This window comes from Tachypleus tridentatus, chromosome 13 (genome assembly GCF_004210375.1).
Source record: "Tachypleus tridentatus isolate NWPU-2018 chromosome 13, ASM421037v1, whole genome shotgun sequence".
NCBI lineage: Eukaryota > Metazoa > Arthropoda > Merostomata > Xiphosura > Limulidae > Tachypleus > Tachypleus tridentatus.
The window spans coordinates 117,697,386-117,720,966 of record NC_134837.1 but is presented as its reverse complement, the minus strand read 5'-3'; the positions used below and the strand labels follow the sequence as shown (position 1 = coordinate 117,720,966).

General features: G+C 35.0%; 2 protein-coding genes across 3 annotated transcripts; both read right to left on the bottom strand.

Annotated features, from left to right (window-relative positions):
- Window positions 1–3,333: 3,333 nt before the first annotated feature.
- Window positions 3,334–4,652, bottom strand: LOC143237259 (uncharacterized). Its single transcript, XM_076476315.1, has 3 exons — window positions 4,613–4,652; window positions 4,295–4,369; window positions 3,334–4,053 (listed from the first exon to the last, which is right to left on the bottom strand). Exons 1-3 carry the CDS (start codon window positions 4,637–4,639, stop codon window positions 3,664–3,666), a joined length of 492 nt encoding a protein of 163 aa, XP_076332430.1. The 5' UTR covers window positions 4,640–4,652; the 3' UTR covers window positions 3,334–3,663.
- Window positions 4,653–9,501: 4,849 nt separating this feature from the next.
- Window positions 9,502–10,829, bottom strand: LOC143238059 (uncharacterized). Of its 2 annotated transcripts, none has more exons than XM_076477976.1 (3): window positions 10,744–10,769; window positions 10,435–10,509; window positions 9,502–10,193 (listed from the first exon to the last, which is right to left on the bottom strand). In XM_076477976.1, exons 1-3 carry the CDS (start codon window positions 10,759–10,761, stop codon window positions 9,804–9,806), a joined length of 483 nt encoding a protein of 160 aa, XP_076334091.1. In that variant the 5' UTR covers window positions 10,762–10,769; the 3' UTR covers window positions 9,502–9,803. The 2 variants fall into 2 exon arrangements, with proteins under 2 accessions (XP_076334091.1, XP_076334090.1); XM_076477975.1 differs by having other exon boundaries at window positions 9,503–10,193; window positions 10,753–10,829.
- Between the last annotated feature and the right edge of the window lie 12,752 nt (window positions 10,830–23,581).

Here is a 23,581-nt window from a genome sequence, read left to right as displayed (position 1 = left end):
AGGGCGTGTTTTAGAACTTCGCACTGTTACAGCAAAATAATCAAAAGTAAATTTCGAGTAGAAAGTAATTTAGGCCACCAATGATTAGTGGGATTGAGTTAATTTACATAATGTCAATTTGTTGTTCACAAGAAAAAGGAATAGCTGTTTATTCCTTCATGTGGCATAAGTTGAAACAATTTACGTGTTTAATTGGAAACAAACCAACATGTTTTTAAAACGTTGTTGTTTTACTTATCACTATGGAATTCGAATGTTATACAGAAACGTAGATTCCGCCATGACTGTTTGTTTTACATTTTATGCACAACTATACGCGCCAGCTGAGCCTAATTCAGCAGTGGTAGACACGAAGGAAAGCTTCTCAAGAAAATCACCCATTATTAACTCTTTTATTTACGAATAGTAGGATTAACCATCACATAATATGCCCCTACAGCTGAAAGTACGAGCATGTTTGACCATTGGAATTTGAGCACGTGACGACAGATTACAAACAGAACGCTTGTAAGCATTAAGTCTTGCTAGGCCATCTATTCTCTCTGTTTGAAGTTAACCACAAACATACGCTATCTTTGTTCTGTCTACCGTGGATACTTTTCTCTCAGACGAGTAAATATATATTTAGTAGATTTCAAGTTTTACCCTTTTGACATATCTGTAATTTTATTTGAGAGAACACTTTTCTCACAACTGTCATCGCCTGGTGGTTTAGGCACTCGACTCGTAATCTTATGCTTTCTGGGTTTGGTATCTTTCTCTGCAAATGATTATTTTTAGTCGTGGGAATGTAATTATGTTATGGTGAATCGCCTTACTGTAGATAGCTCTTATGCGTTTCTTTCTTTGTTTTATAATTTCGCGCAAAACTGCTCGAGGGCTATCTTAAAATGCAATAATTATATTGAATTAAAATGTATTTTCCCTTCCAAGATACAAAGCCGTTATGTTTATGTTTTAACGCTAACTGCTTAGTCATATTAAGGAAAATGTTTTACCAGATTCAAAGTAGGGTTTATGGTTACATGTTTAGTATTATAAGTACAAACACATTTTTGTGCATTGAGGCATTGTACTCGAAAGAATTTCTAAAAAGAAATCAAACCGAACAAACAATAATTCATGGTTATTATCATGTTTTCACGCATTATTACGAACAGTACCAACATAGAACAATTCGCGAAAGAAGTTGGAGCTAAGCCTAGTTCTATTATCTGCACTAGACTGCTCGTTGGACGTAATCTTGTCATCTGCACTTGACTGCACGTTTCAGTTTTCTTTATACAGAAATAAATATAAATTAATTGGCACGAACGATATAAATATGATACCGAAACTTGGTTAACGGAGTGTGTCATAATTTCTGACATGTTAGAATTCACGACTACGAAAAGCGAACAACACTATCAATTGAGGATAATAGAAAGTTTTATCGCAAAGACAAATGAAGAAAGGGGTGGCAAATTGATTATGATTATTTAATAATGGTAGTATTTGTTAATAATGTCCTCTGGAGCGTAAAAGAGAAATACTTCGTGACTTTATTCTTGTTTGTTTTGGAATTTCGAACAAAGCTACTCGAGGGCTATCTGTGCTAGCCGTCCCTAATTTAGCAGTGTAAGACCAGAGGGAAGGCAGCTAGTCATCACCACCCACCGCCAACTGTTGGGGTACTCTTTTTCCAATGAATAGTGGGATTGATAGTCACATTATAATGCCCCCACGGCTGGGAGGGCGAGCATGTTTGGCGCGACGGGGATGCGAACCCGCGACCCTCAGATTACGAGTCGCACGCCTTAACACGCTTGGCCATAACTTTATTCTAATACAGTCCTCACATGTCTACATTCAGTATTAAGGACTTTATTCTGGCAAGTACTTGTTTATCAAAGTATATTTTTTCCTTTGCGTTAGATAAAGTTTCAATTTTTTTTATTTGGAAACGATATAAAGGAATCTAGAAATATTGATAACAAGGCTGTCTTTCACGAACAAGACTCGAAAACCTAAGTGTCAGTGAAATTAAGCAGATTGAAAATATTATTATGAGACTATTTTTCGTTATAAAATGACTAAAATGTATCCCACGTTTTTAAGTCTTGTGATCGATACTCCAAACAAGATAATATACAATTTACAAAACTTTTATTGGTTCATTTCATGAAATTAGAAACTCTTACGTATGTAAAACGCTTGCGTTTGTCCGTTCTAAACTTTTTCGCAAATACCTTGATTAAATGCTACAAATCTCTTATCGTAAACAAGACCTTCGTCCGAAGACACCAAATTAAATATCTGCTTCACAATTTATAATTACCTTACCCTTTCTCTTCTTTAGTTAAATATATCATTCTGTCGCATATAGTACACAATGACGTCATCACTTGATGACAGTTTCAACATTAGTTTTTTTAATCAAAACCAATTTTTCACAAACAATAGTTAACACGAACGTAATTCTCTTTGGACTATCACACCAGTATTAGAGAAAACTAACGCATATTACTCTCGAGTAAGTTTGTCCGAATTTCAACATAAAAACAAAAAAATTCCGAGTAAACATTTCTCTAAACTACTACAGCTTTCAACTATACTTCTGTAGATAAATATCACATTAAGAAAATAATATACATAATTATTACTTGGACCGGAGTTTCCTACAATATACAAATATTTCAGATTCATTGTAGACGCACACAAAAACGTTTATTAACTTCCTTTAGAGTCGAAGTTGTGTAAGTGTATTATCATCAATATATTAGTGTTTACTGTCGATATGGTAACATAAAGGTGTTTTAAAAAGACTAAATAGTAATCGTCGATTTAACATTTTGTTTTAATGTTCGTCCATTTAGGCTGTGAAAGTACTTCTTAACATAGTCGATTTATTTGTTTCTTTTAAATTTCACATGAAGCTACACGAGGACTATCCGCGCTAGCCGTCCCTAATTTTGCGGTGTAAGACTAGATGAAAGCCAGTTAGTCATCGCCAACTCTTGGGCTACTCTTTAGCCAAATAATAGTGGGATTGATCGTTACTTTATACGCCCCCACGGCTGAAAGGGCGCGTATGTTTGGTGTGACAGGGACTCTAACTCGCGACTCTCAGATTGCGAGGCCGATGCCCTAACCAGCTGGCCATGCTGAGCCCATATCAACATAAAGTTAATTTAACAGAGTAAAAATGCCTGTTTGGTTTTACGGTTATTTTTTAATAATTAATTTAGGGTTACATATTGCAGATTCAAGTCAACCTGTACACACATGGAAAGTAGGGACGCTGGACTTAGAGAACAAGGGTTCAGCAATAAAGAACATACTCTGTAACATTCTAATTTTTCTAAAGACAGATTTATTTGAAATGTATATACACACAAATATCAGTGGTTCACCATGAAGCTAAAACAAATAAATATACACAATACGTCAAAGTAAAGCCTATTGATTAGTTAGATACATGACAGTAACTAAACTACTTATCAAGTCTTGTAAATCAACCATTCATTACGTAACGAACAGAATAAGTAAGCATTAAAGAGTTAGAGTTTAATACCTTGTACAGTATTTATACACTTAACTTATAACAAAAGTTTTATCAATTGAAAGATTTTCCGAAAGACAGATATTGTTTCGTATAACACTGATTCTCTTATAGTAGAAACACTAATACTTCCAGGGGCCGCCTCCAGGAACAACAATAATTTTCTTATATCCTCCACCATGAGCCCCATGACCATAGGGTATTCTTGGTGGATAATATGGAGGGGGATCAGGGGCAGAAGATTGGATAATGACGTCAGCAGGGTTGCTCGTCTTGGTGCCTGGTTCGTTGGTGTACACGTGGGCTCTGAATCCCTCTGGACCAGCTGTGTAATGGACCTTCCTCAAACGTCCATCTGGATCAGAAACTTTGTATGATCCTGCAACCCTGCCATATCCGTCTCCAGATTCCTGGCGAGCACTGAAGCCGCCATCGGCAGGGGCGACATAACCGAAAGTGTATGGTGTTGGAATAGAAGGATAAACTGGTTGATAAACACCACCGTAGCCTCCCTGTTATCAAATAGAAAAACAAATACTTTAAGATTTCTGTAGCTTATAATGTGCTGCCATCTTCAGATTACTCCCCATGAAAATTGTATTTGATGGCAGGACTGGGGATTCGAACGTCGATATTTTATTAGAAAGAAAGATTTAACATTATTATTACTTATTTCAACCTTACTTAGAGAATTTCAGATGTTTTAATACCTAACGATTATTATGAATAAAACAAACAAGATCCAATACTTACAGAGTAGACAGGACCAGAATGGATCCCTGTATATCCCGCTTCTGATGCAGCAAGAAGTGCAAGAATAGCCAGAACCTGATAGAGTGAATCACACAAGATTAACCATTTCTAATAAAAGTCATTTGATTTTATTTCAAAGCAACGTAGATCAGTATCAGATGAAGGATAATTAGAGCCTTCTGCTGAATTATATTTAATAACTGACAAGTTAAAACATAAATAATAGTATGATTCTGACTTTATGATATTTGATCTGATATTCTGTTTTGTATCTCAGTATATAAAACACAAGATAACTTAATGGTTTACTATACTTGCCTGAAACATTTTTCTATGTCTTGACATGTCCTGATAAGAAATAGCAAGTGAGTAGCTTTATATACCTGCATCGTAACAATGGTGTTTTTGACGTCATCAGTCCTGACCAATAACAACTCGCTTTAATAGGTTGTTGCATGCCAACCTTCTGGCTAATGATGTATTAAGAACAAACTTTGAAAAGTAAAACCATTTACCTTTAATTAAGATAGAGTTAGTGATAAAACGCCCTACTTATTACATTACAAGATCCACAGGAGATAGTGATATAGGAGATGAAAGTAAATTGCAATACATCTACAGTAGTGACAAAAATACAAACTTGGAAAAATTTATTAAAGTATTCCAACATACGATTAGCTTCCACTCAGCAGGAACACAAGATCTTTGTTTAAAACGTTACGGAACAGTGATTTTAAACGTACTTTTAATAAACAGATTTAAATAACAATAAAAATTACTAAATTCCGTTACCTAGAGTATCGTTTGTTTGTTTTTTGTTTTTGAATTTCGCACAAAGCTACTCGAGGGCTATCTGTGCTAGCCGTCCCTAATTTAGCAGTGTTAGACTAGAGGGAAGGCAGCTAGTCATCACCACCCACCGCCAACAATTGGGATACTCTTTTACCAACGAATAGTGGGATTGACCGCCCCATTATAACGCCCCCACGGCTGAAAGGGCAAGCATCTCTGGTGCGACCGAGATTCGAACCCGCGAACCTCGGATTACGAGTCGAACGCTTTAACACGCTTGGCCATGCCGAGGCCCTAGAGTATCATGGTCATCAGAAGACTACACATTTCACTGGCGTAATCATTGTCACTAGAGATTTATATGTAATGTTATTTATACAGTGAGTGGACGTAATGAAACAAAGAAAGAATGAAGAAATAAAACGTATTTCAAATATGTGAGCCACAGAATACCAAGTTATAAAACATTCTAGTCACATATAATACTATTGTTGACAACATCACAACTATTTTAGTTTTATAAGATATTCACTACCAAACTATAAAACACCCTTGTTATTTCTGAGCAGTAAAAACGTTATTACAACAGTTAAAATCACTCCTAGAAGAGAGAGGTATTTGTATATAACAGTATGTGTGAATTTGTGGAATCATAAATATTTCAACTTGTGGCATCACATACAAGTGAAAAATATATTATAGAGATTAAAAAAATCAAGAATATTCTGAAATTTGTACATTTGTGAAGAATGTACAGGTGGTTCACACAGCACGTTATCGTGTGATGATATCGTAACGGTACGGTGTTAAGTGTTTTCTATGCTGGTAAGCATGCTATACATAAGCGCAGAACACAAACATAGAATAGTGGTATCAAACGCGTAATTTTCCCGATAACGCTGATAATATATTAACCGTGCTTTTTCTAGAATAGAATATTTTAATAAAATACCCCTACATTTCCTAAATACACAAATTGTCCGCCCCTCTACTACTTTTGAAAACAAACTACTACACTGATTGGTTTGGAAGAATAGAGATAGACTTATGTGTTGGATGTTATTGACAATAAACCATGCAGAAGAAAGAAACAAAACATAAAACTAGAGGTGACATGTATATTATAAACTTAACATATGAAGATATGTAAACAATAGTGTGTGAAAAAAACCGTTAAAATAGAATATTTCAACCAATAGGTTTTAAAATGTTTAATTACACCTAAAGTAAAATATAATAACAAATTTATGACTTTCTGTAACGTTATAGATTCCGAACGCATCCTTAAAACTAATTCTAGTCAAACTAAGCCAGTTTGTTGATTGTAAGGATGCGCTGTAATCATTTCTTTTCTCATGACGTTAACAGAATAGAAAAAGTAAAACACACACAGACGTATATATCTATATAATTCAAACGTTTATTAATGTAATAACTTGATCTCTGTATTTTTAGAATTTTTAAACGGTAAAGAATTTAAAATTTTCAGAGCTTTATGAAAATGTGTTCGTAACATTTACTACGAGTCGACAGGAAATGACAAGCAATAAAAAGTAATACGATATTATAAGAAACTTCTAAAATAATTTTATTTTCTATTTATTTCAACGAGAGTATGAATTAAAAAAATTAAAACCAATGCTGTTGGTTTCGTCTGTGACATAACACGCCTCGAGTTAAAGTGTTTCTTTTGTTTCTCACAAAATACACTTTGGACTGTAAAGCGTGTCTATTGGGAAAAATCAAACCCGAGATTTTAATGTTGGAAATTCGTAATCTCACCTCTGTCCCACCAGGAGACGGGTTAAAGTGATGAAATACATATAGCAGATAAAATAAATATTCTTAAATGCAATAATTATATTTAATTATAAATGTATTTTTCTTCCATGATACAAAGCCGTGATGTTTATGTTTTACTGCTCAGTGGTATTAAGGAAAATGCTTTACTGGTTTCAAAGTTGGGTTTATGGTTACAAATTATATATTATAAGTAGAAACACATTTTCGTGCATTGAGGTATTTTGCTCGAAGTAACTTGTAAAAAGATCAAACCAAACAAATAATAATTCATGGTTATTATAATGTTTTCACGCATTAGTACGTATAGTACCAACATAGAACAATTTACAAAGGAAGTAGGAACTAGGCCTAATTCTATTATGTGCATTAGATTGCACGTTAGGCCTAATCCTGTAATCAGCAGTAACCTGCACGTTTGAGCTTTCTTTCTACGGAAATAAGAGATATAAATATAACCTAATTGAGGAGTAGCAAATGATTTGGCTGGAATGACATAAATATGATATCAAAATTTGCTTATTATTTCATTATTATGTCATTATTTCCGATATGTTACAATTCGTAACTACGAAAAGCGAACGAAAACTATCAATAAATGATGATAGAAATTTCTTACGAAAAATCTTCAAATTTTTTATAGCGAAGACATAAAGAAAAACTGGCACTTATTAGAGTTATTTAAAAATGATAGTGCTTACCAATAATGTTCTCTGGTGCGAAAAGAGAAAATACTTCATGACTTTATTCTCTTACAGTCCCTAAGTGTCTATACTCATTATTTAGGACTTAATTCTGGGAAGTACTAATATATCAAAATATATTAATGTTTGCGTCAAATAAAGTTTCAATCTTTTTATTTGGAAACATGTAAATGAATCTCGAAATTTTAAAACAAGGCTGTGTTTTTCAAACAAGACTCTGGAACCTAAGTGTAAATGAAATTAATCAGTTTGAAAATGTTATTACAGGACTACTTTTCGTTATGAATGCAACGGAATGTGTCCCCTTTTTTTAAGTATTGTAATCGATGTTCCAAACAAGATAATGTGCAATTTATAAAACTTTTATCGGCTCACTTCATGAAAATCCAAATTCTTACATAAATAATACGTTTGCGTTTGTCTGTTTGCAACTTTTCTCTCAAATTAATCGATTAAACGCTGCAAATCTCATACCGTTGGAAAGGTTTGTCCGAGGACCCCACATTGAAAACTTAACTCCTTATTTGCTTAGTTAAACTTTTTCATTGTATCGACTATGATACACAATGATACAGTATCATTGTCATCACTTGATGAGTGGCTTCCATATCAACTGTCGTAAACTGAGGTTCGCGGGTTCGAATCCCCGTCACACCAAACATACTCGCCCTTTGAGCCGTGTGGGCGTTATAATGCGATGGTCAATCCCATTATTCGTTGGTGAAAAAGTAGCCCAAGAGTTGGCGGTGGGTGGTGATGACAAAATGTCTTCCCTCTAGTCTTACACTGCTAATTTAGGGAAATTTAGCGCAGATAATCCTTGTGTAGATTTGCACGGATTTCAAAACAAACCAAACCAAATTAACCGGAAACAAATGTTTTAAAGTATCACGGAGCTTATTTCGGGTACGGGCCCTCTCAGAGTGATGAAGCAGTAATTTGTGCTTAAAGAATGTCTTTGATCGGTATACTGGGGCCTGTTAAAACTAGGAGGAGGACTTTCAACCCTCGCAGTTTCGCTTTAATTGAGAATGTGGTCTGTTCTCTGGCGACATCTGGTGGTATTCTTTGAGTAGCAAATCACAATGAGTTCTCAACACAAGACATTACCAGAACCGATTTGGTAACATGTTAAAGAGATATTCTTCAAGACGTGTAGATAGTTGAAAAAGTATTTCTTGTGTTTTTCAACCTATTCGTTTCAAACTTGGAGATATATTTATTGCACGGTTGGATTTACTCAGTTTTTTTTTTTACCATATTTACTTCTGACTGTTTTCAGGTGCTTAATATAATATTATGTTAGTTTTTCAATTTTTTTTTTAAAGAATCCAAATCCTGATTATTAGGGCACTCGATTCGCAATCTGCAGGTCCAGATATCTATGATTAAATATTTTGATTCTTTTCAGCTAGTAGCTTTCTCTCTGGTCTATCACATAGATACTAGACACAAGTAACATGAAACTACACGAGGACTATCCGCGCTAGCTGTCCCTAATTTTGCGGTGTAAGAATAGATGAAAGCCAGTTAGTCATCGCCAACTCTTGGGCTACTCTTTAGCCAAATAATAGTGGGATTGATCGTTACTTTATACGCCCCCACGGCTGAAAGGGCGCGTATGTTTGGTGTGACAGGGACTCTAACTCTGGACTCTCAGATTGCGAGGCCGATGCCCTAACCAGCTGGCCATGCTGAGCCCATATCAACATAAAGTTAATTTAACAGAGTAAAAATGCCTGTTTGGTTTTACGGTTATTTTTAATAATTAATTTAGGGTTACATATTGCAGATTCAAGTCAACCTGTACACACATGGAAAGTAGGGACGCTGGACTTAGAGAACAAGGGTTCAGCAATAAAGAACATACTCTGTAACATTCTAATTTTTCTAAAGACAGATTTATTTGAAATGTATATACACACAAATATCAGTGGTTCACCATGAAGCTAAGACAAATAAATATACACAATACGTCAAAGTAAAGCCTATTGATTAGTTAGATACATGACAGTAACTAAACTACTTATCAAGTCTTGTAAATCAACCATTCATTACGTAACGAACAGAATAAGTAAGCATTAAAGAGTTAGAGTTTAATACCTTGTACAGTATTTATACACTTAACTTTTAACAAAAGTTTTATCAATTGAAAGATTTTCCGAAAGACAGATATTATTTCGTATAACACTGATTCTCTTATAGTAGAAACACTAATACTTCCAGGGGCCGCCTCCAGGAACAACAATAATTTTCTTATATCCTCCACCATGAGCCCCATGACCATAGGGTATTCTTGGTGGATAATATGGAGGGGGATCAGGGGCAGAAGATTGGATAATGACGTCAGCAGGGTTGCTCGTCTTGGTGCCTGGTTCGTTGGTGTACACGTGGGCTCTGAATCCCTCTGGACCAGCTGTGTAATGGACCTTCCTCAAACGTCCATCTGGATCAGAAACTTTGTATGATCCTGCAACCCTGCCATATCCGTCTCCAGATTCCTGGCGAGCACTGAAGCCGCCATCGGCAGGGGCGACATAACCGAAAGTGTATGGTGTTGGAATAGAAGGATAAACTGGTTGATAAGCACCACCGTAGCCTCCCTGTTATCAAATAGAAAAACAAATACTTTAAGACTTCTGTAGCTTATAATGTGCTGCCATCTTCAGATTACTCCCCATGAAAATTGTATTTGATGGCAGGACTGGGGATTCGAACGTCGATATTTTATTAGAAAGAAAGATTTAACATTATTATTACTTATTTCAACCTCACTTAGAGTATTTCAGATGTTTTAATACCTAACGATTATTTTGAATAAAACAAACAAGATCCAATACTTACAGAGTAGACAGGACCAGAATGGATCCCTGTATATCCCGCTTCTGATGCAGCAAGAAGTGCAAGAATAGCCAGAACCTGATAGAGTGAATCACATAAGATTAACCATTTCTAATAAAAGTTGTTTGATTTTATTTCAAAGCAACGTAGAGCAGTATCAGATGAAAGAAAATTAGAGCCTTCTGTTGAGTTATATTTAATAACTGACAAGTTAAAACATAAGCAACAGTATGATTCTGACTTTATGATATTTGATCTGATATTCTGTTCTGTATCTCAGTGCATGAAATACAAGACAACTTAATGGTTTACTATACTTGCCTGAAACATTTTTCTATGTCTTGACATGTCCTGATAAGAAACAGCAAGTGAGTAGCTTTATATACCTGCATCGTAACAATGGTGTTTTTGACGTCATCAGTCCTAACCAATAAAGACTCGTTTTCGTACGTTGTTGGATACTAACCTTATATCTGACGAATTCTCAAGAAAGCATTGAAATGTTAAAACAAATTTAATTTTAATTAAGAAACAGCCCTACTTATTCGAGTGCAAGAAATGCCAAGGAGGTCGATATGGAAAATAAAGAAAAGTCCAATAATTTCTTAGAGAAAGAAAAATGTTATTGGTTCTCTTCCTTTGCCAAAACATGTTCTCCTCTCTAACAGAGAGTTTAAATATGAAACTGAAAGAACAACAAGAGGATACAATAACACAAGTACTAAATTCCGTAAGCTAGAATGACACCGAGATGATAGTTATAGTGTTAAAGTCATAATATTATAAAATTCTTTGACGTGGTCGTTGGCACTGTTAATTAAAATATGGTGTTGTTAGCACTATAAATGTGATTGTAGTTGATAATAATTAGCACCTTGAATTTAATGAAGTTGTTGAAAATAGAACAGTAAAGAAATGTGATACTATAACATGTTTTGTAATAGAAAATTCAAACACAGTTTGATTCACCATTATTGTAAACAAACATTTCAATTCAACGGAAGTTTTACCACGTAATTAGTTCGTATTGTTTCACAATAACCTTGATATAGAAGGTAGTTTTCGAATCCTCAACCGACAGATTGTTAGTCGATTGCCCTTAGGACCTTGCGTGACATGGTAATCTATATTCTGTACTTACTTTTTCTTTTGATGTTTACAAGAAAAATAAATAAACAACGTGTATTTGTTAAAGCGAAATAAATTCACAATTTTTACATCATTATTTCAGTATATTGAGAAAATTCGATATATACACTTTGAAAAATTACTGCTAAATTTCGAACAAAAATATGATAACATCAAAAGTTTTTCGTTAATTTTGTTGTTCATTCGATAAAATTAATTTATAAGATTAATAATTTCAACATTAGTGTCGCTGCTTTCTTGTATGGTATAGTATGCCTCCGTTTGCAGATTTGTGGATATAGTAGATAAAATATTTCTTATATTCTTATGTGTAAAGAAATAACAACATTTAATATTCATTTTATTGTAAATTTAAGTTGTCTTCTAAGATATATTTGTATCTATTACAAGAAGTCAAGGTGAAAGTAACGGCATTTTAGTTGCCTAAAATTGTTATATGGAATACCACGAGTCTCGAACTAGGGTTAGGTTTTCTGTAGCGTAACGGTCACATGACTACGACTGTAAATTATGAAATAGTCATCTATGTGCAGTGAAACATTTCACCCTAAAGAATTTGTAAGGAGGTCAGAGATTTAAAAAAAACAAACCATATATCATGATTATTATCATACTTTCACAGATGAGTAGCACGAAAATTAGTTATCTAGGACACCGTGTAATTTAATTGGGAATAATACTGTTAATGTAATTTACTCTGCACTTTAAGTTTATGTATAAATTTCAAAAATAAGAAATACATTTTATTTAAGAAATACAATTTATTATTTTCTTTCATAGTAAAGGAAATATTTCATTAAACTTTCCCTCTTCCCAACGACTTCCCCAGGAGATTGTCTTTAAAGTGGCTAGCCACGTTTACAAACATAATCCAACGACTACTTGGACATTTTAAGTTTCTTCGCTTTTCATTCTAAAAATTACTACCGTCGACAGAACCCGCACTTTTACATATTCAGCTTACCTAATAACTGTAAATTACATTAAGTTTCTAGGAGGCTTGTTTCCAGACCGCCCCTAGCCTGATCTGCCTCTAGCAACAAGGCAACTACTTTTATCATCTTTTTATAATTGCAGTATCTCATTATAAAATGTTCATTTCAGGCCAAGCGGGCTCAGGTTGCGGGTGCGAATCTCCATTTCACCAAACATGCTAGTGCTTTAAGTTGTGGGGCGTTATTATGTACGATCAATTCCACTGTTCGTTGGTAAAAGAGTAGCTCAACAGTTAGCGATGGGTGATGATGACCAGCTGCTTTTCCTTCTTCTAGCTTTGCGCGAAATTTAAAACGAAGTAGCCAAGCATTCCCACATTACAACTCTTTCCTACATCACAGGCCCTCGAGACTTCCTTGTCTACGTTTGGTGATAGATTTGCTAATTAATATCATATATACGTTCTACAGCTTTAATAATTCAAAACAAGTATAATGTAACAATCTAATTTAACTTGGCGCGTACCCTTAGGACTTCTAAAGGAATGACACAGGTTCGGTTCTGGTCCATTTACTTCGCCTTTCTGGAACTCCTATATCTTCAAGACGCATTGAACATGTAAGTCAGATATTAAAAAAAAAAATCAAATAAATCATGTGGAGTTTTTAAGTGGTATAAACGTGCTGCCACCTGGGAACTTCGGGTTATATTTGTAATATATTTTACAAAGCAAATTTTGCAATAATTATAAATTAGCTGGTAGCCAGAGTTTTATAACAATTTTAGAAATATAATGACTGACTCTGTGCTCGTTTCCACGCACTGTTAACATCAGGCCGACACGCTGTCATAAAAAATGTGAGTTGGAATGTTGAACATTAATCCAATCTTGTTGAGTGTTCAACTGCCAGTGATAAGAGTGTTTTTGAAGTTTGTTTATTTTTTATAGCAAAGCTACATTAGGCAATCACAGCGAATTAAACCTTGGATTTTAGCGTGGTAAGGCTCTATACTTACCGCTGTTCCACCAGGGAACATTTGGTTAAAAACAACTATAATAAAAGCTTTAAAGCGGGTATAAAAACAAATGTTTAATTTCATCTTCACGTTGAATGTGTATGTATATATATAGACACTTTCTAATGGTTTATTGAATACACAGACATACTTACAAAGTGTGGTTTGTTTAATGTATATTTAACCGCCAACAATCACAAACGATTATGTAATCTCAATCTTATAAAGTGTTGAAATTTTTACGTGAATGAAATATACAACATGATATTTGCCATTTACTTTAAGATCACTGAACAGGCAACGAACGAAGGAACGTTTCTCATGAATGTGCATGTTAAGAACATAGATAAAGTGAAGTAACGTTATATACGAAACCGAGAATATATAAATATATAATGTTAAGAATAGTTTGAATAATTTGAATCTTGGACCTTTCTTTCAGTTTTTATTTATCGACTGTCAATTTTCTGGTGATTTAGTTGTATACTAAAATATGCCTAGTTATTTATGATAGTTAAAAATAACAAAACATGTGAAAGCACAAGAAAAACAATTATTTATAACCCTTGCTCCTTCGACAGATGGCGCTGTCCTCAGCGGAAACAAAAAATAATGCAAGTATATCTGAAGAATGCATTATGGTTTAGGAGGCTTGGTCATTTATATTAGCCTTGCTTTCTTATTATGTTTGGAAGGCGAAGTCTAATACTTAGTGTAGTTACTTGCTTAACGCTGTAACTCCGAGTATTTCTGGTTCGTGGCTCGCATTCGCAAAAGCGCAACAGAAACCAAAGAATTGATGGTTGGTGCTATTGACTAGCTGACTTCTTTCTAGCCTGTTAATCAAAATTAGGAATGTATGTCTGCAGATGGCCATTAGTATAATTTTGTGCGAAAATAGTGAATGAAACAAAACTATTTTTCCTGATCTACAAATTCACCAGAAGATGGTGCTGCAAGACAAACTACTTCAGAAGCTAGTTGGAAACGAATAATAATTTGTAATTGTGTGATTCGTCACTTTGGTTTAAACCTTAAAACATTAATAAGGTTCTGTTTCTCAGTAATGGCATATTAATGATAAAAGATAATTCTATTTTAGTTGTGTGTTTTTTTTTAACGGGTAACGGACGCGTCACTTCAAGAAGGAGAAACATATTTCACTGTTCTATTAAATTAGCTCAAGAGTTGGTAGCGAATGTTTGTTGCCTAGTTGTCTTTCCTCTAGTTTATCAATTCAAACTATAAACGGTTTGCTTGTTTGTTTTTAAATTTCGTTCAAAGCTACACGGGGGCTATCTGCGATAGTCGTCCCTAATTTAACAGTATAAGACTAGAGGGAAGGCAGCTAGTCATCACCACTCACCGCCAACTCTTGAGCTACTTTTTTACCAACGAATAGTGGGATTGACCGTCACATTATAACTCCCCACTGTTGGGAAGACCGGGATTCGAACCAGGGACCCTCGGATTATGAGTCGAACGCCTTAACACGCTTGGCTATGTCGGGCCAAAACGGTTTGCCCAATTGGGTATTGTGTAACTGTTAACAGGTAATGTATACTTCCGCGATACAAATGTATTATCAGTTTCACGGGGCTATTTGAGCCTGACAAAGAAGATAACCAGGCATGGCCAGGTGGTTAAGGCACTCGACTCGTAATATGAGAATCGCGGGTTCGAATTCTCATCATGCCAAATATGCCTGCCCTTTTAGCCGTGGAGTGTTATAATTTGACGGTCAATCCCACTATTCGTTGGTAAAAGAGTAGCCCAAGAGTTGGCGGTGGGTTGTAATGGCTAGCTGTCTTACACTTCAAAATTAGGGATGGCTAGCGCAGATAGCCCTCGTGTAGCTTTGCGCGAAATTAAAAAAACAAGCAAAAAAGATAATTGAATAGACGTTTCAGCATTATTCTTCTCGCAACGTAGCGGAGCTAAATCCGGGGTCTTCCTAAACCAAATGAAATTCTAACATATTTTATCAATATCCTATTATATTCTGATAAGATCTGGATTTTCCATTCGTTTGTTTCGAGGAAAAGATTGCCAAAGTGGCAAGTGTAGAGTATGTGAAAAACGCTTGTACAAAGACAATAGCCGAAATTTTAATTTTCAAACGATAATAAAATTTCGAGTATTTATGCCTAGAAAACAACCAAAAAACGTTAGTTCTATTTTAGTACTATGTAACCTACTTCAGTGCTCAAATTTCGCAGTTAACGTTCCTCAGAAATCGGAGATATATTAGAAAATTTTGGCACTCCAAGTTGTGGATTACTTGTTAAATATAAAGTTACAACTTTGGAAGTCACAAAAATATCTAGATATTTGTATTTCATGGACCACCACCAGCATTGCCGGTGGGTCAGTGATAAGTCTTAAGATTTACAATGCAACAATTCGAGGTATGATTCCACTTCGTGAACATAGCCCATTGTGTAGATTTATAATAGCATACTTGGCGTGATATGTCCTTCTAATGTGGATTAACGTGGAAGAAAAACAAGAAGAAAAATCTTTGAACGAAAACAATTTCTTCCTTTCAGACCAGAGATGCTATTACAAACAAATCAGAATTCGTTAGAACAGTTAATATGTGACTCAGAGGTAATTCTGAAGGCTTATAACGCTAATAAACAGGTTGCATTACCGGCCCGCGCCCCGCTAGTATAGCGGTATGTCTACGGATTTACAATGCTAAAATCAGGGGTTCGATTACCCTCGGTGGGCTCAGCAGATAGCCCGATGTGGCTTTGTTATAAGAAAAAACAAACACATAATACCGGTAGTGGGCAAAGCGCCCTCGTGTAGCTTTGCGCTTAATTACAAAAAGTAAAACAATTTTTAATTGTTTTTCGAAATTAACTTTATGATACGTGTTTTTTGTCAGTTTTAAAAGCTACATTTACTGACACGTACAAGGACGTTAGAAATTTATAAAGAGTCATTTCTGATGTCTAATTTTGTTAAATATTGTCCTTCCTTTGTTAGGACGATAGCGGATGACCTTAGTAGAATTGTTATAAACGTTTAAGAGGTGAATATGGATTACGTCAATATTTGAAATATTGACACATGTGCTATCATCATATGTAGTTTATTAGATTACACGTGTTCATTGGAAGGGAGACTGTTTACTACACGTTTGCGTTGGAGATTACGTTAATCTTGCAAGTTATTAAATGCATGTAGTTCAAACTTTTCACGAGCGTAACGAAAAAAAAAGTGTTTTGTGAAAGTTTAAAAAAACGTATGATTTCAATTTTCAGGTTAATCTCATGTTTTAATTCTTCTTGTTAAACACAAAAAGTTATTTGTGCTGTTTCTTCACAGTATCTAAACTTAATTTTTAACGATATGAACTTTAAAATATACTACTGAACTGTTAGGGGTGGTAACAAAATTTTAAGCTTAAAATTATCGATTTTTTTATTAGTAATTCTACTCGTCTATACTTTTTATAAATTTGTTAGCAAACGTTTATTTTATAACTAACACTAAAGAAAATCCATACTGTTAATATTGTAGTACAACTTTGTTACATAAACGGGTTCGCATCCCCGTCGCACCAAACATGCTCGCCTTTTCAGCCGTGGGAGCGTTATAATGTTACGGTCAATCTCACTATTCGTTGGTAAAAGAGTAGTCCAAGAGTTGGCGGTGGGTGGTAATGACCAGCTGCTTTTCCTCTAGTCTTACACTGCTAAATTAGGGACGGCTAGCGCAGATAGCCCTCGAGTAGCTTTGCGCGGAATTCAAAAAACAAACAAACAAATTGTAACATAAAACATTTTTTGAAATTAGGGAGCGTTGTATTCGCTGTAAAAGGTAAAACGACTGATTTATTCTTTTGCAAACACTGAAACCACACACGGTCTGATATCAATCAGTACGTCAGGGTCACCATAAAGTAATTGTTAAACAAGCTATGAGTGAAAGATTTATATGGATCACCGGATCAAACAAATGTTAGTGGTGAGTTTTGTTTCTTAATTTTACTCGAGTTTGATACGTCACAACACTTGATAACCAAATGACCTTTCCAGGCTTTCTTTGTAACTTCAGGACGGTATGAAGTTTAGTAAATTACTGAGAACAGTGGTTTATCTGTTGTTGTTTTTTTATAGATCACGTCGATGTACAAATCAAATAATTTATTTTCTGAGATAACCCTCAAGGAAAATTTGCGGTAGAAAAATGAGCCAAGTTTATTCTCTAAGAAATCAACTAGAAATTATTTGTACAGAGACATCTATGTAACAAATACTGCGACCTAATTTACTGAATTTCGCAAGAACAAAGTAACTTTGTAAGATGTTTTTCCATAGACATACACACAAATATATTAACATGTATATTTCAATATTTTGAAAACGCCCAATGTAGTAATAAATTTCATTTTTGTGTTTTCAAGTTACACAAACAAAGTAATCGTTTTGAATGTATATTTATTTTTATTATAAATAACCTTGGAAATAAAAGGAGTTGGTTTAGTAGTTTGATAGGTGTTTTTTTTAAAGTTTTTCTTAACTCGCCATATAGTAACCTAATTAATTTAGGTGTTTGAGTAATATTATGCCCTTGCGCCTAATTATTCTACATTATACAGCGGAGCAACCGTTTAATGATTATAATATAGATTTTTTTTTCATCAAGGGTATAATTGAAATTATAGCATGTAACATAGTGGGTTAATGCTTTCCTCTAGTGGCTGTACCATCTCTTATCAGCACAACTTTGGTCGGCAAACTTAAACATATCCAGTCAGAAATAGTATAGTGATAGTTTTAATTTAATATTTATGGAATTTTTTAGTCCTTTATGATTAATTTTTAAATATATATATATATATATTTATTTTTCATTTCATATAAACGTTTGCTAAATATTTAAAATGTGTTTTTACTTTTGAATAGTTTCCTATAATTTCAATCACCTGGTGTATTTTATCTTTCTGTTAGTTTTATTTTTGTTGTAATTAAATCATTTGTTCCTCAACGTGGTTTCTATGTTGGTTTTACCTTGTGGTGTCTATGTTGTTTTCACCTTGTGGTTTCTATGCACAGTTCAAATAAGTTAGTGCTTTTTCTTCTTCTCTTTTTAGGTTCGAAACTGCTTTCGACTGTTGAGATACCTTGGATGCTGAGGTGTCTTTGGCTTTGGTTGATATCCTCATCTTCTGATGTGTTTTTGGTTTTGGTTGGTACCCTTATCTCCTGATGTGTTTTTGGTTGTGGTTGGTGCCCTCATCTCCTGATGTGTCTTTGGTTTTGGTTGATCTCCTAATCTCCTGACGTGTCTTTGGTTTTGGTTGGTGCTCTCATCTCCTGGTGTGTCTTTGGTTCTGGTTGGCGCCCCCATCTCCTCTCCAGGTAACCGTCCCTAATTTTGCAGTGAAAGACTAGAGTGAGGGTAGCGTGTCAACACCACCCACCATCACAGGTCGAGCGCCCTATTTACCAGACCGTCCTCTTTTCTTTACCATTTGGTTCTTCTGGTAAGTTTGGTATTTAACCATAAAATAGTTTGCTGGTCTCAACTGAACGTACGTACTTTGATTTTTCTAACAACATTGTACTAACGTATAATTATAATGTATTGACACTTAATCACAAAGGTGCACAGTGACCTATTGTGATTTATTCTTGAATTGTACTGCTATAAGCCCTCGATACACTGGACAAAACAAATGTATAAATAATATTCTCCGTGTTGTCACTCTTAATTTTTTAACCCAAAGCACAAAGTGGTCTATCTGCGCTCCTTCCACTTTAAGGAATCGAACATCGGATTTTTTATTGTCACTATGGAAACTTATCTTTGATCCACCATTAATAATGTTGTAAACCATATTCGAAAATTTTATATTTCCATTAGTGGGAGCAATCGCGACATTCTTGTATTTTGTTGTTGTTTGTTTTTCACTTTTTTCTGTATGTGGCTATTATGTTATTAAACTCCACGTACCCAATGAAATCTGAGACATACAAACAATTTAGCGTTCAAATTTATTTATTTTTTATAATTTTAAATGGCAGCTCAGTAATTCTGAGGTTATAACATACACGTATTAGTTTTAATTAGTGATTTACTTCACATGCACCTGAATCATGTAATTTCTAACAGGTTTTCTGTATAACGCTTGACTAACAAAGTATGGCTTTTTAACTGTTGTGTCACGTTTTTCTCAAAGAAGGAATTTACATCCGCAACATTACGGACGTTCTAGCAATTAGAGCGGTTCGCCACTGAAGACATTCACGTGCATTTAATATACGATAAATTAGATATATGTAAACATTATATCGCTCACTGACTGTAGGAAATTATTAGAAACTATCACTTGTGAGAAACTAATCTATGTATATCAGAACTATGTTTATACATATATACATATATAAAACAAGCCCGTCTATTCCATGACTATTGATGGAAGTAAACAGTACATAAAGGATAGTTCCCATGTTTTAACTCAGGGGGGAAAAATGTGTTTGGTGCCCCCATTTTCTCTGGGGGCAAGCTGAAAGTTTAAGGACTTACATCTCTAAAGTTCGGTGCTCGACTCTCCCTTGATGACGAAGCGCCGATAGCCGAATATGAACCTTTGTGCTGAAGCAAACGAAAAGAGACAGTCGCTCCCTCTAGCATTTCTGTATGAAGATATGCATATAGTCTGTAATGATTAATCTCTCTGTTACGCTCTTGTACATCTTTAAGATCCCCCACCCGGGCCTAACTACAGACCAACTGGCATCTCGTCTAACTCCAATTTACAGAAATCAATTTGCCAAATAAAAACTCTATTTACGCCGAAGCCGTGAGTACTGTATAGGAGTGACAGTCATGCAACACTTGAGAATTAGATAATGCATTAGCTGTATATACTGTTGAATAGCTAGCTATATTCCCTCTAGTTCAGTCCCACCCCGTATTCCAACGGAAAGTCTGAGGACCTATAATGCTAAAATCGGGATTCGATAAATGCCATAGCCAAAGCATAGTTGTGCTTAACAATAAACAAACCTTCTGGTATATCAAAGTTGGAGAGGTCGTGTCACAAGATACATTGTGACCACGTAGTAGTTCATGACGATGACTTCGTGGGGATCTGTGAGCGTCAGGTATAAAAGTCCCCCACCCTCACACCTATTGTACTGATCAAATGGTGAACATCACACAAATGAGAGTATTGATTCCACTTTAAAGTTACTATATCCCAGTCAGGATCATTCCCGTTCATCGTTTCCATTGGTACACACTTAAATGTCAGTGCTTATTCATTTTGTATCATATATTATATTGTATGAATTTCCATATATTATATTTTTAATACACGATACAGACACTGTCTAAATTATACATTTGTAAATCTACCAGTAGGTAGCTGGTTGCCATATGATACATGTTTATGGGTGAAAGGCTTATTTTCATCACGTATCGATCTAATGAACATAATAATTCATTTTTACCGTAAGTTTTCATGTAAGTAATTGTACAATCTCTTTAGACGTCGTAAAGATGTATGTTGGCATAGTTGTGTAAGAAACGAGAACTTGTTTAATGTGGGACTTTGTATGCATTTGTGAGTTTTGTAATTTTTTTAAAATTTTATTTGAGGTTTTGTTGTTCCATGCCGTTAGGACGTATTCGATCACTAATCGTACGTATTGTTTGTCTGTCGTTAGTATGCTCTTCGGTGTTATGCGTCTGCCATTTCTGGACAGACTTCTAACCTGGTTATGTCGTTTCCAGGTATTGTTTGTAATTGCATTTTATAACTTTCTGTCAAGTTAATTTTGAATGAAATGAGATATACGTTCTGGAAACGTTGACGTAGCCCGGGGTACACACTCTACAGGAGTGTCCTGTGAAAACATAGTTTCTTTAGCTATACAAGTACAATATATAGTTTCTTTAGTTATACAGGTATAAGACATAGTTTCTTTAGTTATACAGGTACAAGACATAGTTTCTTCAGTTATACAAGTATTTGAGGTGTTGGTATGTTAACCTTAATCACTTTTCTTTCACAGTATTTCGTTTACAGCTGGGTGTAAGTTTTTGGCTGGTGTTGTTAGGTAAGATAGATAGTGGTATCAGTTAATGATACGTCGCTTACATCAAGAGTAGGGGGTTAACTACCCCTTCTTCACCAACATTCGCTTAAGGAGTAAAATACTCTAAGTCGCGCCGACAACATTAGTTAATAATACATAACAGGTTTTGGTTTTGTTCGTTCTGAATTTCGGTCAAAGCTACACAAGGGCTATTTGTACTAGCTGAATCTAATTTGGTAGTGATACGCTAGGGGAAGGCATTCAACACAACCAACTGTCAACTCTTGGGCTACTTTTTTATCAACGAACATTGGGATTGACCGTTACTTTATAATGCCCCACGGCTGAGAGAATGAATATGTCAGTGACGGGGATTTGATATTTTTTTTGTGTTTTTCTTTTTAAAGCGGCCAGCCAAGAACTGGGCGTGTTTGTGATTGTTGGCTTGAGTCTATGTTGAAACAAAAATGTTTTAATTTACTTACTGAGTATTTTTATTACAAGTTAAATTAAACATATGTTAAGAAAATTAGAAAACGAACCCATCCAACCAGGAAACATTAACAAAAGAGTGTGACAGCTGTCCAGTGTTTTACACAGGTGAAACAGGACGTAACCTGAACACCAGTCGCTCATCTCAGGTGCGTGAACGTAGGAATTCAGTTATCATGAATATAACGTCACAGTACTAAAACATGAACAGGACACTAACAGAAGACAAATCAGAGAAACTTTGTTAATACAAATCAAATCTCACAGTTATATCTATATATGGTTTTCATCATTATTTCCCTCATGTTCCAGATTTTATGAAAATCACTTCACATAATATTCCTGCATTTGATGTTTATTCACTTTTTGTTTGTGTTTTTCTGTTCAACCATAAATAAATAACCTGTGAATTCACATGGATTGATGTTCACGTGTGTCAGATTTAATGACAAGGAAACCACGGTTTGAATGGCTAATGAACATAACGTTATTATAAATGGACAAGATTGCATCACGATGGTCATATTTTGTGTCTGATGATAACATCTTGTCCTAACGTTGTCCATTTATAATATCGCTTTCTTCATCACACATTCAAACCGTCTACAACAGTTTACATTAAATGTTGAAACCATCCTTAATGTTAAACCTCTCCATTCTACCGCTGAGCCTTGTGCGAAATTCAAAACAAACAAACAAAGCTATACACAATACAATGGGCTATCTATGCTAGCAGTGTAAGACTAGAGGGAAGGCAGCTAGTCATCACCACCCACCGCCAACTCTTGGGCTACTCTCTTACCAACGAATATTGTTGACTAGTCAACAGTTCAAAATTAATTATGATTATACCCTTGAGTAGGTGTGTGTGAAAATTTGAAAAGTAGTGAATGCGAAATTAGTAATACGTCTTGACTTTCTTCTATCTTTAAAAGTATTTTCACGTCTAACGTGAGATCTAGGCCGTGACTGCTAGACTGGTAGTTCATTTAGGTTTTCAGAACTAAAAGTGAGAATAATTATTTATTCTACTGACTTCAAGATTTCGTATCTTTTGCCAAAATTCGGTGACATTTCTGTTTCAACGTCTAGATTGATTGGTACGTTGTCTAGGAAAAAAAGCCCAGGTGACAAGAACGATTTTATTTCATGGTCGAATTCACAGGTGATGTTAATGATTTATCCTGAAATATTACCAACTTTCTTCAAATAAGAAATAACAACTTTAGCAAAGTAGATTTGACAAACAGTCTTGATGCTGTGAATAACCAGGGTTCGGTGAGTCAGTTTCAGGAGTTCGGCGGAGGTCAAGACACACACACTGTGTGTGTGTCCGTTCCTTTCACCCCACTCGTATGATTCATGACGTCATGCTACACTTGGCCATCATTGGCTGCGGCTGATCACGACACATCACTTGGCCTTAATATCTGTGCTGCAGGAAACTTTGTGCGCTTAGCAGTCGACTTGTGACTGTAGTAATCGTGCGTCATTTG

Bases quoted from the DNA above. Each gene is read 5' to 3' on its own strand.
- LOC143237259 (XM_076476315.1), bottom strand. From the start codon at position 4,639: ATGTCAAGACATAGAAAAATGTTTCAG. The intron at 4,370-4,612 runs GCAAGTATAGTA...TCACTCTATCAG, and splicing joins GACATAGAAAAATGTTTCAG to GTTCTGGCTATTCTTGCACT. The intron at 4,054-4,294 runs GTAAGTATTGGA...ATTTGATAACAG, and splicing joins ATTCTGGTCCTGTCTACTCT to GGAGGCTACGGTGGTGTTTA.
- LOC143238059 (XM_076477975.1), bottom strand. From the start codon at position 10,779: ATGTCAAGACATAGAAAAATGTTTCAG. The intron at 10,510-10,752 runs GCAAGTATAGTA...TCACTCTATCAG, and splicing joins GACATAGAAAAATGTTTCAG to GTTCTGGCTATTCTTGCACT. The intron at 10,194-10,434 runs GTAAGTATTGGA...ATTTGATAACAG, and splicing joins ATTCTGGTCCTGTCTACTCT to GGAGGCTACGGTGGTGCTTA.